Source organism: Lynx rufus, unplaced genomic scaffold (assembly GCF_022079265.1).
Source record: "Lynx rufus isolate CCGP_SWC_20201006 ecotype Redwood Valley unplaced genomic scaffold, mLynRuf1.p SCAF_28, whole genome shotgun sequence".
NCBI lineage: Eukaryota > Metazoa > Chordata > Mammalia > Carnivora > Felidae > Lynx > Lynx rufus.
In genome coordinates this window covers 2,242,716-2,257,708 of record NW_025814843.1, presented here as the reverse complement: position 1 = coordinate 2,257,708, position 14,993 = coordinate 2,242,716, and the positions used below count along the sequence as shown (strand labels likewise).

Sequence of the window (14,993 nt, the reverse complement as noted above, 5' to 3'; positions counted from 1 at the left end):
CAATAATAAATGAACATTAAAAAACAACCACAACAAAAAACTCTTCTGATGGATGTGGGGGAACACCAGCTGGGGAATCAGGAGTTTGGAGCTGCCCTACTCTGCCACCAGCCAGCTGGGGGGCATTAACTGAGACGTCCCTTCTCTGGGTTTGCATCTGTAAAAGGCAGGGTTTGGACACGGTGACCTCTGCTGAAATTCTGAGGTGGGGAGCTGAGGCAGGGAGGAGACACAGCATGGGAATGCCTGGCTGGCTGACCCCCCCCCCCCGCCCCCGACCAGAGGTTGGCCTGGGGTCCTCCTCCCTCTAGTTTTTATGTAGCAAAGACTCCTCACCTACACCTCCAACTCTCTCCTTCTGCCAGGACAGATGCCCGGTGACAATCTATTCCCAGGGCCATCTGAGGCAGGAGAGACCAGAAGAGCAAGACCCCAAGTCTTAGTGGAAGGTGGCTATGCCCTTGGCCTTTGGCCTGAGCCCTCCTGCAACCCCCAAGTGGGGTGTTGGACACTCAGGTCCCAGACCTCCTGAATTTCAGTCTTGCTCTCCCTATCCACAGGTCCCCACCACGGAATGCCTTGGTTTACCTCCCCCGCCCCTGTGCCCCAAAGCCCTCTGGGGGCTGAATTCGAGTATTGTTTCAATAATTTACTGGGAAATTGACACTCAAGCACACACAGTTTATTTTTCATATAAGGCGCCCATGAATACTTTACAGCTTAATAGCCTAGAAGTCTTCCAGCAGGACTTTTCTGTCCCATGGAAGGACGCTGGGCCCTCTGGGTTCCTGTGGGGGGTTGCACCCAGGTCTCCTGCAGACATGGGCTCCAGAAAAAGGGCGTGTTCATGTTCGGGATGGAATGTGTTCTTCCCTTTGCTGTCCCTTGCAGGACTTTCATAGACTCACGAGGGCTGTCCGATTTAGCTCAGAATGCAATTACGGGCATTTTTCTTTGGCATCTAACCCATTGCTGGGACAGCATTCCAGAAAGAACTTGGGCACTCTGCTGTCTGAGCTTGCTCAACAAAGAACACACCCATGAGGGAAGATCTACAGGGACCCCCATTCAAAGTGCATATGTGGACTCCCTGGGGCTGCGGAGGGTCAGGGAGGCCACCATTATCCTCCTGGGGGCAGCTCTGGGAAAAGTCATCAGAGCAAAGTGTCTCCACTCTGGGGATTAGGTCGCTGTCCACCACACTGGACTCTTTGGTTCTGCCCAGTGGCCGCTCCTTCTCTCTCTCTCCCCCAGCCCCTCATCAGTGCTCCCTGGTCCTGAGCACCAACGTCACCCGACCCCGCGGCTTCTCCCATCTGTGAAGGGACAGATCCTCTCCACCCAAGGGAGACTTCCAGAATGGTGCCTGCTCAGCCTTCCTACAATTCAGGGTCATCAGGGGAATAAGCCAGGAGAGGGAGGCCAGTGGAGCCTCACTCTGGGTGGGAAACCCTGGGGTCAAGTTGGTCTGGGAACCACAGGCAGGTTAGCAGTGGTCTGCAACCAGGAACGGGCCCTATCCTCTATCCACTGCCCCCAGACACTGCCTCCTGGCCCCAGGTGGCCTCCCCAGGATCCTGGAGCCACCTGGATTGTCCAGCTCGGCCAGCCACCCGGACACTGGGCATTGGAGCAGGGCGGTGCGGCACGCCGTGCTCTCCACACCGCCCCCAAGTCCTCCCCTCCAGCACCTCCTGCCCTCCCACCCGGCACCTCTTCCTCCCTTGGGTCTCCTGGGCCCCGTTATTCTTCCTGCAGTAGGGGCTCTCGGTCCCCTTCCTGCACCCTCTCGTCCTCCTCCTTCTCCATGCAGCCCACGGTGGCAGCCAGCCCGGCGCCCACGCCACCCCCGACCACCGCAGCCCCCGTGGCCCCCACCGCCGCGCCGGCCGCCACCATCCCGGCCTCTGCGGCCAGTGCGGCCGCGGCCATGCCGGCGCCCACCACGCCGCCCGCCAGGCCCATGAGCCCGGCGCCCACGGCGCCCCCGACGGCGGCCAGGTGGCCACAGAAGCGCATGGTGTAAGAGTCCATGAAGACCTTGGCCTCGGCCTGCAGCTCGGCCTCCAGGGCCTCCAGGGTCTGCTCTCTGCCCTTGCACAGCAGGGCCGTCCCGTGGCGGGCCAGGATGGCATCTTTCTGGGTGGCGAGGAGGGTCCGCATGGTGTCGGGCAGTACCCGGAGCGCAGAGAATATGCGCTTGGTGGCCACGTCCTGTGGCGGGGAGGAAGGAGGGCGCGCTGACCTTCCGCCCCGGAGCCCTGTCCCAGGGAGGGGGGGGGTGGCCCCCGCCGCCCGAGGCGCCGCCCCCCGCTCGAGGCTGGCTCACCTGCTGCCGCACGTACTCCTCAAACTCCTTCTTGGCAGCTTCCACCGTCCTCAGGTCGTGCAGCTGGGCGGCCATCTGTCCACGGCAAAGCCAGGCTGCCTCCCTCCTCGGCCGCCTGCGCCCTGCGCTCCGTCCCGGGGCCCACGGCCCCGCCCCCGCCCGGCCCCCAAGACCCTTCCCCGGGGTTGGGGGTGGGGGGGGAGGGGCCCCTACCTCGTCCGGGGAGGTGAACCCGGGCCCCGTCCTCCCCATCCAGCCTGAGAGGTTCTGCAGAGACATCACGGGAGGGGTCAGGGAGGGCAAGGGGCGCGGGGGCGGGGGGCGGGGGGCGGTTTCTCCGGGGCCTGGGGCTGGGGGCTGGCCCACCTTGATTTCCTGAGCTAACTGCTGCCCGGTGAGCAGGCGTCTGTCTCCCCTGGCCGCGGGGCGGCCCTCGCTCCAGTACCCCTGGCAGCGGCTCTTGGCGTGCTGGGGGACCGCACTCAGCACATCGGCGACGTAGGCACAGAGGTGGCGGACATCGTCATCTGTGTCTGAAGAAGAGATTCCTCATGCTGAGGACCGGGGGCTGAGCAGGACCGGGCTTTGGGAGGAGAAAGGGTGTCAGAGGCAGGGAGAGGCTCGCTAGGGCAAGGGGGGCTCACCCAGAGGAGGGCAGGCGGGGGAGGCCTTGCTCCCGGGGACACTCACCGCCTGGGCTTCCGTGGTCTTTGCTGGCCCACCGCCTCTCGGGAGCAGGCAGGAGGTAGCAGCGGGCTCGCCTCCCTCGGAGCAGCTCCTGAACCTTGGGGTATTTGCTGGAGGCTTTCTGAGAGCGCAGAGGGGAGACCTGTGAGCTAGGGGCCACACTCCTGTTCTTAGCTCCCTGCAGGCGCCCTCCCCAGCTCCCCTCACCTCCTGCCCAGTTCCCCCACCGCCACCTTCATCCCCGCCCTCTGCACCCCTCACCTGGATGACGTCACCCACGCGCCCCAGCCCTGCCTTGTTGGGGTGGGATGAGTCCCGGACTAAGAGATCCAGGTGCTGGAAGAGAAGGGGTCCTGACACCAGCAGCTGTGGGGTGTTAGAGTCTGGGGTGACGTGTCCGGACATGGGTGTCTCACCTGGATCGGCACCATCCCATAATGCCTGCCCATCACCTCGGCCACGTGCACAAACATCTGGGGGTGAGGCACCGAGGGTCATGGCTGGGCCACTGCAAGGACTGTGGCCCCCTCCCCTCTGGGCACACTGGGGAACCCGCGCCCCCCAGCTCCCGGCTCTGGGACTCCCCTGCCTCTCCCAACCAGGCATCCCACACGTCACCCTCTGCCCTTGACCGCCCCCCCCACCCCCCCCCCCAGCCCAGCTCCGGGTCTTGCATGAACTCCTCGGCCAGAAATGGAAGGCACTTCTGATTGTGGCTGATCCAGTCCCCTGGCCTTACGGTCAGGACAGGGACAGGGTGGCACCCCAAGACCAAATGTCTCCTCACCTCCAGATATTCCAGGTCTGTATCCTTCAGCTCCGGGGAGGTGTTGAGGATCTGGAACCAAGGAGAACAAGATGGAAGAGGGTCTGCAAAGGCAAAGAGATACTGGGAAGACCCCGGGGAGGAAGGAGCTCGCAGGCCGACTGTGAGGCCGGGACCTGGGAGACACCTGCCTGGGAGCCTGCACAGCCTGCAGGGCCTGGACTGGCCTCGAGGGGGTGGAAGGTCCTGCTGACCTTCAGCTGCTCCCAGCGGCTGTTGACTTCCCTTTAGAACAAGCCATGTTCCCACCTTCACTGACCGGGGGCGACCCTCCCTTGCAGGGGCAACCCCAGAGTCTGTGGGGACCCTGGACACGGAAGTCTATGAGATCAGGGTAACCATCCCTAGCACTCCCAGGGCTGGACGGGGCTGAGATGTCCAGTCTGGAGAGATTCCTGAGCTGGAGCCGGGCAGATGGGGCCGATGACCAGGTCACAGCGCCCTCACCTGGTAGGAGCTCAGCATCGTGGTGAGGGCACAGAGCTTGGTCCTGGTTTCCCTGCTCAGCTCCGGGCTCATGGCGTCCCCTGTGTCCACCAGGAACACAGCCACCTGTACGGGGGGGTGGGGGTGGGGGCTGAACCACGGGGTCAAGCCCGCCTCGCTCTTCCATGTGCTCCCCCAACCCTGCCTCTCCCTACCCCGTCTTCCCGTCCCTGTCCCCAAAGCTTTCTTTCTCCATTTCCCCTCCCCTTTGTCCCTGCTCTCCCCGACCAACCCCCCACCCTCCACGTTCCCCCTGATACCCACCCCCCCCATCCAATCTTCACCTCCTCTGCCCTTGGGCCCCTCACCTTCCTCCCCTCCTTCCCCAGCAGGAAGGGGTGACTCCACATCCATATGCCCCTGGTGAGGCTATTGGCACCCCACCTGAACCCCTGCAGGGACCCTCCTCCTCTCGGCCAGCCGCCCTCCCCTGACTCCTGTGGGGCAGAGAAGAGAGCATCAGGTGGACCCTCCAGCCCCCATGCCCCTCCCAAAGCCGGGCGGGGACCCCTAACCTGCCCTCACCAGGCCCGGCAGGCCCCGGAGCAGGTGGTTGAGGAGGAAGGTCTTCCCTGAGTGCTGCTCCCCCAGGACAGCGAGGAGGCAGACAGGGGTGTCCCTGGCCAGGGGGTGCTTCAGGCAGCGGTTGATGGCCCCCATCCTCAGGATGAGGCCTCCGGAGGCATTGATGCGCACCAGCAGCAGCGGCTCGGCCCTCACGGAGCAGGTCTCCTGGGCCGGGGGGGGGGGGGGAGAGGGTTCCCTGAGCACCCAGGCAGTGGGAGCCGGGCCCCAAGCGGGGAGCGTGTCCAACCCCAAACTCCGCTCCCCGCTCTGACATGCTAGAATGGAGACGGAGCCACCGTCAGACCCGGGGGCCTCCACGCCCCCTCCCCATGCCGAGGCCTGGACCCTGGACCTGCAGCACAGCGGGCAGAGGCCTCTGCGGCAGGAGCTTCATCTTCTCCCCCAGACTCCGGAGGCCCCTCTTCTGCTTGCAGATCTTCCGGCACTCTGGACAGCAAGGCGGCTCGCAGCCCGGGACGCGGTGTGTGCTGAAGCACCGCGCGCAGAAGTCATGGCCACAGTCCAGCGAGACGGGCTCCCGCAGCCTCTCCAGGCAGATGGAGCAGGCGGGGAGCTCCCGCGGCACCGCGGGCCGGGACCCCAGGCCCAGCTCCAACTTGGGGAACGGCGCGTGAGACCTGGGGGTGCAGAGCAGGCTGTTGGGAGCAGTGTGTGGGGCGCGGGGAGGGCGGGTCAGGAGTTTGGGGGGGCGGGGGGCTCCCAGCAAGGCCACGCCCTGCTCGTTCCTCACTGACTTGCACCCCGGAGCCTGGGACCCCAGGGGGGGAGGCAGCAGAACAGCGGTGACAGTGCTCCCGGCAGGGAGAAGCCTGGATGGAGTCACCGTGTGTCCATGGGCAAGCTCCCGCACTGATCTGGGCCCCGGTTTCCTGACTGTCCGAGACGGGAGGTTAGCGGTCCCTGCCTCACGGGGCCACTGGGGCGATCACACGAGCTGGTGCATGTGCAGAGCCCTGCCCGGTGCCCGGCACGAATACTCACTGAAAACCGTCTCCCACAGCCTTCTGCTGCAAGGGCTTCCTCAAGGAGTTACTGGCTTCGGCCGGACCCCCCAGGGGTGATACCTGCATATGCTACACTATGGGACCATAAGGAGTGGATGGGAGCCTCCCAGCGGTGGGGCAGATGGCTCCGATTCTTAGAAGATTCCTTCCGCTCTCCCATTCTGAGCTGGATTTGGTCTCCATGCAGCACCCGCCGGATTTTCTCCGTCCCTCCCTCCATACCCTGGCAGATCCCGCTTCAGGCCCTCCCCTGGCACAGCCCTCTGGAGGGAGGCCGGGTGGCCCCAGGCCTCCGGTTCCCGGACCAGCCTAGCGAGCAGGATCTGGGGCAGTCCGGCCGGGTGGCCCTGCCACTCACCAACTGTTGCGGCTGTTTCCCATGAAGCTCCGTTTTCTCTCCTTGGAGACATAATTGGGGGTGGGGGTGGGGGTGGGATAAAACGTTATCTAGAAGAGAATCCAGATTTCTGTCTTCCTCCTAGGTCTCAGTGGACCCCATCCCCCCTCCAAAGACCCATCCCTCCCTGTCCCCAGGTGGCCCTTTCCACCCCCACCCCCCCACCCGGCACCCCGGATCTCAGGACCCAATGCTTGCCTGTTTGCCAAGCCGATGACAGAAGGAAATGATTGACAAGGCGGACCTCGGCATGGGGGGCTGGGAGCGGGGAGAGGTCTGGAAGCTGAGAGCCGAGGCCCCGAGACACTGTCAGCTGCAGTGAGGATGGCTCTCCTCCTAAGGGCTGGCCGAACAGTGGCAGGTGGACGGTGGGTGGGGGATGGTCTCCCCAGAGGAGCCGGCAGCGACTCGTCAGAGCTGGAAAATAGATGTGACAGTCGGGAAAGAGGAGGCTGCCTCTGGACTCACCCCAGGGGGAGGAGACAGGACTGCGGGAACCAGGGCTCCGGAGGAGGGAGGGACAGAGCCGGGCTCAGAATCCCTGGCAGAGGCTGGGATGCAGGCGAGCCGAGGTGGTGAGTCGCCATGGTGACGGAAGGGAAAGATAAGGACAGGGAGGGGGAGGAGGGATGGAGAGAGAGAAGCCATATGGGCGCGTGGCAGAGATGGAACTGTGGGCAGGCACTGCCCCTACTGGCCCAGCCAGGGTTCTTCCCAGGCCACTGAACAGGGTGTGCCAAAGGGGAGGTGTGGGAGATGAGATATCGCACCCCCGGAGAGTGACGCGGAGCCTCCCTTCGGTCCCTGGAGGGACAGTTTCCTGAGCAGCCAGTTCTGTGTGGGGCCCCGGGATGCCAGCAGATTGCATGTGGTCCGGCGCATTCCCTCCTGCCCCGGGCATCTCACTGGTGCCAACGGTGAAAAGCTGCAGCTTTCCTGGCCCCCTGACTTCTCTGACGCTGGCTGTGTGTTCCCTGGCATCTCCCCTTCCATGAAGCTTTCACGTGTGACTTCTGCTTCAAACGTGTGACTCTCGCCTCTAGCCCCTCGCATCTACTCCCCGGTGCACGGCCAGCAGAATCTGCCTGAACACAGCTGGGTCCCATGCTGCTCCAGCACCGGCCATGGCTCTCTACAACATCAGATCAAAATCCAAACCACCCGGCCTGCGTCTGAGGGCCTGAAACTTCCTCTCCAGCCTCCGCCCTCTGTCACCCTTCTCTGCCTCTGCACCTCTGCACCTCGCCTGCGGCGGGGCTTCCCCTCATCCCTCCTGAGAGACCCTCGCAGGTCCAGCTCAGATGCGATCCCCTCCCGGAGCTTCCCCGCCTCCCCCTTCCCGACTGGGCGTGAACTTGCCATCAGGTAGCTCATGGTCAGGCTCCTGATTGTGACAGTGGCCGAGGGGCCCAAGTCCCGGAATCAGACTTCCCATCTGACCCGTATGAGCCAGGGGCCCTGGGCGCTTTCCTTCACTCCTCTAAGCTCTGAGGTCACAAGTATGTACAGAAAGCCACTTGCCCAGAGGAAGTTATTCTTAAGCCCTGGGAGCTTGGTGCAGAGGGGAGGGGGCGAGGGTGGGGAGGGGTGATGGATTCACCAGAAGTCCGTTGGGGACCATTCCCAGCAGGTGGGGCTAGATATGGCTCGCTCCTGTCTTTCCCACCAGGATGGAGAAGCTCAGCTGGCGAACCCGAACCCACTGTGGGCCGGCAGCAAAGCCTCACTCTAGGGAGCAGTGGAGCAGAGCCCTAGACCGGCACTCATCTTTGTGGCAGAGAGTAGGCTTCCCCTATCCATGGACTTGGATGGCTGGCAGAGAGATGCAGGGGAGAGAGCCAGGGGGCTGGACGCACATGGAAGGTCTACACCTGCCCTGTCCTGGCAAGACCTGGGTAAGCTGCTATTCTCTCTGAGCCTGAGGCACTCCAGTAGATTTCACTTTTAAAAACACAAACTCCAGGGGTGCCTGGGTGGCCCAGTGGGTTAAGCAACTGACTCTTGGTTTCAGCTCAGGTCATGATCTTGAGGTTTGTGAGTTTGAGCCCCATGTCAGCCCGCTTGGGATCCTCTCTCTCCCTGTCTCTCTCTGCCCCTCCCCTGCTCTCTCGCCCTCTCTCTTTCTCAAAATAAATAAATAAGCTTTGAAAAAAAAACAAAAACAAAAACACCACATAACCTCAAAAAACCAAAACACAAACTCCAAGCTACACTAAGGAAGAGTTTCCAGATGGGGATGCCCAGTGCGGATGCCTAGACACAGGTCCCTTCTGAGGGCTGGCCCAGAGTGACTGCACCGGTCACACAAAAGAAGTCGACCCTGGTCACTCTGGCTTGCTGGGTGGACACCGTTTTACAAAGGGCTGGAGGTGGGCGGGGAGGCCGGCTAAAAGGGTAGGGCCCGCACCCAGGCCAGGCACCTGAGAGAGGCTCGCTGTGAGCCATAGTGGGAACCGGCCTGGCAGAGGGGCAGGCAGGAGAAGTACACTGCACCCTCAGGCTGAGAGCCCCGTACTCCTGGAGAAAGGCCTGGACCCCGTTCCTCTGCTCCTAGAGGCCCCTGCTGCTATCTGGGGCTCTGAGGGGAACCCGCTGCCCAGGGAGCCTGGCTGTAGAGGTTAGGTGTGGATGGTCCCATTCTTTCCACTAGGCTCTGTAGGCCTGTGAATGTCTCTACAGTCTCTGGGAAGGATTGAAACCTGATGGGAATGGGATAATCTCCAAACTCCAAGAAGAAAACGTCAAATCAAACGTCATACCTGCTGAGTTGGGTGTCTGCTACCCTCCACGTGATGTCAGCTGGTAAACCCAGCTCGTGTCATCTGTGACGTCAGATGCAAATCTTCAGTGCCACGGAGTCAACGAATGTTTACCGAGCACCTGCTGAGTGCTGAGCACTGAGCTAGATCCTGGGACATCAGGCGTGACCAAAATGGAGAACGTAATAGCCGTTTCGTGTTCATACCCAGTAACAAGTAATCTGTTCTTAACAAATTCAACATTGTAAAGATCATATAAATCCTCTTTAAAAGAATTCATGGCAAAATAATTCAATTCCGTGTGGGCTATGGGCGATCCTTGTTTTGGCATGTCTGCGCTGATGTGAAGGGAGATTTCCCCAAGGTCAAAGTTCCTGAGCCTGGCAGGTGAGCCCCACCCAAGAGGGGGCCCTGGGAGGGTAGCCCCATGCACCTGCACAGGGCCCACAGTGGCTGGAAAGGAAAGGAAGAACGCCGGCTCTGTAGGGCGAGGATACCACGTAGGGCCTCCCACAGTGCCCCCAGCCTACCCCAGGGACTCACAGGGTCAGGAAAGGCCACACTGAGCTAGGCCTGCCCTACAAGGTAGACAGGCCTCTGGGGAGCTCGGAGAGCTGAGTGGTGCGTTCAGAGAGAGCAGAGCCCACATGAAGGGGGTTTGGCAAGAGAGTGGGCCTGCATTTCAGGAGCTTGAGCTGTGGGGAGGGAGTTGAATTTCAGGCCCTGGAGACAGACTCGTTCATTATTCCATCCATTTGTCCATTCGTTCACCCAACAAACATCGTGGTTCCTCCCTCCCTGTGGGTCCAGCTCCTACTGGCCCAGCTCAGGCCGTTGGCCTCCTGACCTCTGGCTCCAGCTTCCGGCCTGGGAGGAGGTAGGGGGGCGGAGACACTTTTGGAGAAACTAGGAGCCAAAAATACTCCTACTCATAGGCATAGTTCCAAGCACCCTACGGGCGTGAACTTACCCTCAATAACACAACCTATGACGGAGGTACTGTATTACTCCCGTTTTACAGATGAAGAAACAGGCCAGTGAGGTTAAGTCACTTGTCCAAGGTCTCCCAGACTGGGATCCTATTTGGGAAAGCTTCAGGGTCCCTTGATGCAGGGAGGAGCTATTACACACACACACACACACACACACACACACACACTCTCTCTCTCTCTCTCTCTCTCTCTCTCTCACTCATTCACCTAATCACCCCTTCTCATGCCCTTGCATGTAAATTCACACACATACCCAGTCAACATACTACCACTTACCCATACCGTATACATTCTCCCTTGTCTGTATAGACCCCCCCAAACACTCATGCACCTGTGTATATAGTCATATACACCTGCACTTAGAGTCACACGCACACACACCCATATGCTCGTTCATTAACACACAACACAAACGCACTTGCATGTGTAACGAGGCCCTCATACGTGTGCACACTTATACATGAGCTCCCACTTATTCCCATGTGCATACACACACACACACACACACACACACACACACACACACACATCATACACTCCTAACCACAGGCGTTGTTCCAAGCACCTGTGTCTATGAACTTACCCTCAATAACACAACCTATGATGGAAGTACTGTATTACTCCCATTTTACAGATGAAGAAACAGGCCAGAGAGGTTAAGTCACTTGTCCAAGGTCACACAGCCATTAGTGGCAGAACTAAAATCCAAACCCAGACAGACAGTCGGGCTCCTGCACCCAAGCTCTTAACCACTACATTCTATGGTTTTCCTGGGTGGCAGAAATCATCTCAATTACGATAAGCCGGGAAAGCAGTATGCGGTCTTGCTGTATCTCAGGATGTAGCCCTTTACTTCAGAGAAGGAAAGAAAAATTGGCCCAGGCCTGGTCTAGGTAGAAATTGGAATTAGGAATCAGGCAACTGAGTGTTGGATGGTTCTGACCCCAGCTTGCTGTGTGACCTTGGGCAAGTCACCGACCTTCTCTGGGCCTCAGTTTCCTGATACGTAAATGGAAAGGGGCTCAGTGAGACCAGAAGTCCCTTCTGTTGGAGTGTCTTGCTCCTCTCCTGCCTCCCCGGCCTGGAGCTTCCAGAAGGCACGGGGCAGGCCGGCACTCATCAGGAAGCCTGGCACAGTGCGTGCTGGTGAGCACTGGATCCCTTCGCTCCCAGCCCTGCCGCCTGGACGGCTCTCCTTCCTCCGTGCTCCTGGGAACCACCTGGATGCCCCGAGCACTGCCAGCGGTGCAGGCCATGTGAGGGATCGGCACACCCCCCTCTACTGTTGCTGTGGTGCCTTTCTGTCTCTGGGGCGTGCGTTCTCTGGGAAGATCTAGCCACCTGCATCCCCTGGCTTCCGCCCAGCTGCCCCAGGGCACTTCCCACGGGTGACTGGCTGGGAGAAAGAAAAGGCGGACACACCCACAGGCTGGGGCTGAGGTGACATCCCTCCACCTGTCTCCAGCCTGAACCCAGCTACACTGTTCTCTACTCCTCCCTGAGCTGCTCCCGGCCCCCTGCTCCCTCCCCCGCCCCAGCCTGAGCCTCAGCTTCCCTCACCAGCCCCGCATCCCTGTCCGGGGTCCCCCTCCCTAGATGCAAACAGCTCTCTCTGGCTGTGGCCCAGGCAAGAGTCTGTCACTCCTTGCCTTCTCCCACAGCTTCTTCCTCCTGCACCATCTCCCCAGTAGACTTCTGGGTGGCTCCTGCCCTGGGAAGCCTGTGAAGGTCTCTGCTGCAGCTGTTCCTGGGAGAGCCCAGAGACCCTGATCACTGAGCGGGATGTGCTGTGTACTGACTCCCCCCGACGTGTCCCCGAGGCCTGGCGGGTGAGTGAGGAGTCCACTCACCCACCCGTCCATCCACCCATCAATTCACTGTCCATTCCCCCAGCCATCCATTATACATGCACTGATTATCTACCCATTTATTATCCACTTACTTATCCACCCACCCAGTCAGGCATCCACTCCTTCATTATCCTTTACAAATTCCCCCATGTATACACAACTCTTGTCCTATATTCTTTCGTCCATCCATTCCCTGGATACTCAGCCATGCGCCTTCGTGAGCATGCGCACATGTACGATTTCCTCCATCCACTTACCCACTCACCCATCCACTCATGCACCTACCTGCCCTCCATCCAGCCACCCCCACCCACCTGCCCCATCCATTCACTCCCCCACTCCCCTTCCCCCACCCACCCACCCACCCACCCATCCACTCGTGCAACCACCTGCCCCCCCTCCTCCCCAGCCATCCATCCATCCTTTCAGCCATCACTCCACTTTATGTCTGTCCATCCAATCATCCATTCTCACACTTATCCATCCACATTGCAAACATGGATTAAGCACTATATACCAGGCATCATGCTGGCCCCAGGCGTAGACTAGTGAACCTTCATGGTGCTTCCAGTCTAGTGGTGGGGAGGCAGAAAAATCATTAGACAAGTCCTGGGTGATCTGACGAGGGTGAGGCAGGGGTGAGGCAGGAGGACCAAACAAAGGCACCTCACGCAGATCTGGACATCTGGAAGGCATCCTCCACAAGGCAATGCCCAAGCTAAGCCTGAATGACAAACACAAGCTGGCCGGCAAAGCCATGGGAGCGGGAAGACAACATTTCTGGCAGGGACACCAGTACTCACAAAGACCCCGAGGTGTGAGATAAAGAGCCTAGTTTGTGTAGCTTACGAAGCGACGAGAGGCAAGGGGAACAGGGGCCAAGGCCCACAGGGGCACATAAGCCCCCAACCCTTTGCCATCATCCCTCGTGTCCCGCCCCACAGTGCTCTCTTGCGGGGCTCAGGAGCCCACTATCTTGTCAAGCCAACAGCCCCTGGGCTGTCAGGTGTGGTGAGCTGGGTGCGGCGGGTGCTGCAGAAGCCCCAGCTGCCCTGGTGCCCATGCCAGCACAGCTGCCTTCATGCCCTGGCCTTCACCCTGGCCCCTGAGGTGCTCCCCACGCCCTGTGGGCCCAGTGGTCGCCCTCACTCTCACCGTGGCCTTTACCAAGGTGCCTCCGTGCCGGGCCCCCTTGTGCAAGCCTCAGAGCCCCGGCCCACACAGCTGGCCCCAGGGGTCAGGCCTCCTTCAGCTGAAGGAGAGCAGTGGAACGAGAACCAGACCGGAGACAACGGAGCTGGAAGAAGGCGCCAGCTCCCACAGCACCTGCCGTATTGGCCGGCATCTTTGAGTTTTGAGTAAAGAGCAAGATAAGGCCGAGCATGTGTGGGATTCCTGCTTTTGTGGAGACAAAACAAAGTAGCCGCTAAGTGGACGCCCCTCCCCCCCCCGACAGTGTCCGTCAGTCCTCTTTCATCACAGGTGCCCCAGGCTTGCCCTGAGACACCCCCTTGGATTGAAAGGCCAATTCCAGGCTGCAGCCCAGATGCCTGAAACCCTGATGACACGGGGGGGAGGCTGCGGCCAGCTCAGTCGGGAGGCCACATGTTCCCACTCCACAGATGGCCGTGCTTATAAGTGGTGCCTAGTTTCAACATCTGTGTTCAGAGCTGGGGTCCCAGGGGGACAGTTAGCAAAGAGCGATATCAAGGCCAGTCCCAGAACTCTACGGATGGGCAGGAGACAGTTCAGATGCTAGAGGGGCCAGGCCCATGTGTGGCTGCTCGTGACCCTGACCCGTAAACCTGGCTGCACCTCCCTGCTGTGTGCCAGCGTATGGGACTTCCCGTCAGAAGCTGGAGGAAAGTCTGAGCTCCCCCTGCCTCCTTTTCGAAGCCCCCATCATCAGTTTGATCCCAGGCTTCCTGAAATAATTTTCATGATAAAAAAAAAAAAACCAACATTTACTTAGCAGTATAGCATTCGTATGTTGCCACATGAACCGCCTCAGTGGATTCCCACAACACGGTGATTATTAGCCCCATTTTTTGGATGGGGAAACTGACGTTCAGAAAGCTGAAGAGACTTCCTGTGCCAGGCCTGGCAGGGGGAACCAGGCTCCCTGACTCCCAGGCCTGTGTCGCCCCTTCGACTGCCCACCCGGTCCTGTGGGCTTTACCGTGTCCAGAGGGTCTCTCGACATCTCACCTCCACGTTTTGCCCCTGCCACTCCCCTGCCTGGGACACCCTCACCATTCTCAGCCAGGTCCAGGTTGGCTCCCACTTCCTGCAGGGAACTTTCCCCAGCCTTCTCTCTCCTGCCCTTTGCTTCAGTCAGAAGATGCCTCCTCTGTACCAAGCAAGCACGGAGCCCGATGCTGGAGCTACAAGTAACAAAGAGGGTCCCTGTCCCGAGGCGCTCAAAGACTAGGCTCAAACAAGGAGACAGGCAGCTTGACCCTCAGCGCGGTCAGTGCTGGTACAGAAGCCCAGGGACCTGTGGGCCTCCGGGGGAAGCCCCTGTCCCAGACTTGGGGGCCGCTGAGGCTCAGCGCTGTAGGATGAGTGGGAGTTAACCCCACGAAAGATACCGGGAGGGGGGGATTCCACGCCACGTGCAAAAAAGGCCAGTGCGGGTGTGGCACCGCAGGGGGGCTAGTCAGAGCAGAGGCAGGGTGGGGGGACCCAGAGCGCAGTCCACAGGCCACAGGTTGTAGGGGACCATGTAGAGTCTCTTGCTGCGTGACAGTGGGAACCATAAATGATATTAAGCAGGTGGCATGTGATCAGATCCGTGTCCCTGAACCATTACTTCGCCTGAATGGACCGGAGGAGACCACTTGTGGTTCTGGACAGCTACCTCTCTTTAGGCACCTTTGAGTATATTTAACTAGTCTCCCACAAGTCCTCTAGTGACAGACATCAAGGGCATCACTAACGTTTTGCTGTAACACGCGGTGCTGTAGCGAACGTTCCTGCTCTGACACACTTCCCACCTGGATGATGTGATCTAAGGACGTCCTGACCGACACAGCGCTTCATCACGCGCTTTGATCTTTGCCAACTGCAGCCACG

General features: G+C 60.1%; 1 protein-coding gene across 4 annotated transcripts in view; it reads right to left on the bottom strand.

Moving 5' to 3' along the window:
• Positions 1–660: 660 nt before the first annotated feature.
• Positions 661–14,993, bottom strand: part of RNF112 (ring finger protein 112) — a 30,196-nt gene continuing 15,863 nt past the window's right edge. Inside the window, exons 2-16 of one of the 4 annotated variants that reach the window (XM_047089839.1) lie at positions 9,077–9,297; positions 6,516–6,734; positions 6,279–6,319; positions 5,248–5,533; positions 4,854–5,060; positions 4,637–4,765; positions 4,290–4,394; positions 3,804–3,854; positions 3,433–3,489; positions 3,278–3,352; positions 3,020–3,137; positions 2,696–2,862; positions 2,543–2,596; positions 2,330–2,404; positions 661–2,214 (exon numbers count right to left, since the gene is read on the bottom strand). In XM_047089839.1, coding sequence (XP_046945795.1) covers positions 1,744–2,214; positions 2,330–2,404; positions 2,543–2,596; positions 2,696–2,862; positions 3,020–3,137; positions 3,278–3,352; positions 3,433–3,489; positions 3,804–3,854; positions 4,290–4,394; positions 4,637–4,765; positions 4,854–5,060; positions 5,248–5,533; positions 6,279–6,319; positions 6,516–6,569 — 1,890 coding nt within the window. In that variant the 5' untranslated portion in view covers positions 6,570–6,734; positions 9,077–9,297 and the 3' untranslated portion in view covers positions 661–1,743. Of the gene's footprint in view, positions 2,215–2,329; positions 2,405–2,542; positions 2,597–2,695; positions 2,863–3,019; positions 3,138–3,277; positions 3,353–3,432; positions 3,490–3,803; positions 3,887–4,289; positions 4,395–4,636; positions 4,766–4,853; positions 5,534–6,278; positions 6,320–6,515; positions 7,450–9,076; positions 11,563–14,993 lie in introns of those variants that run through there. The other 3 variants (XM_047089838.1, XM_047089841.1, XM_047089842.1) reach the window with 3 other exon arrangements.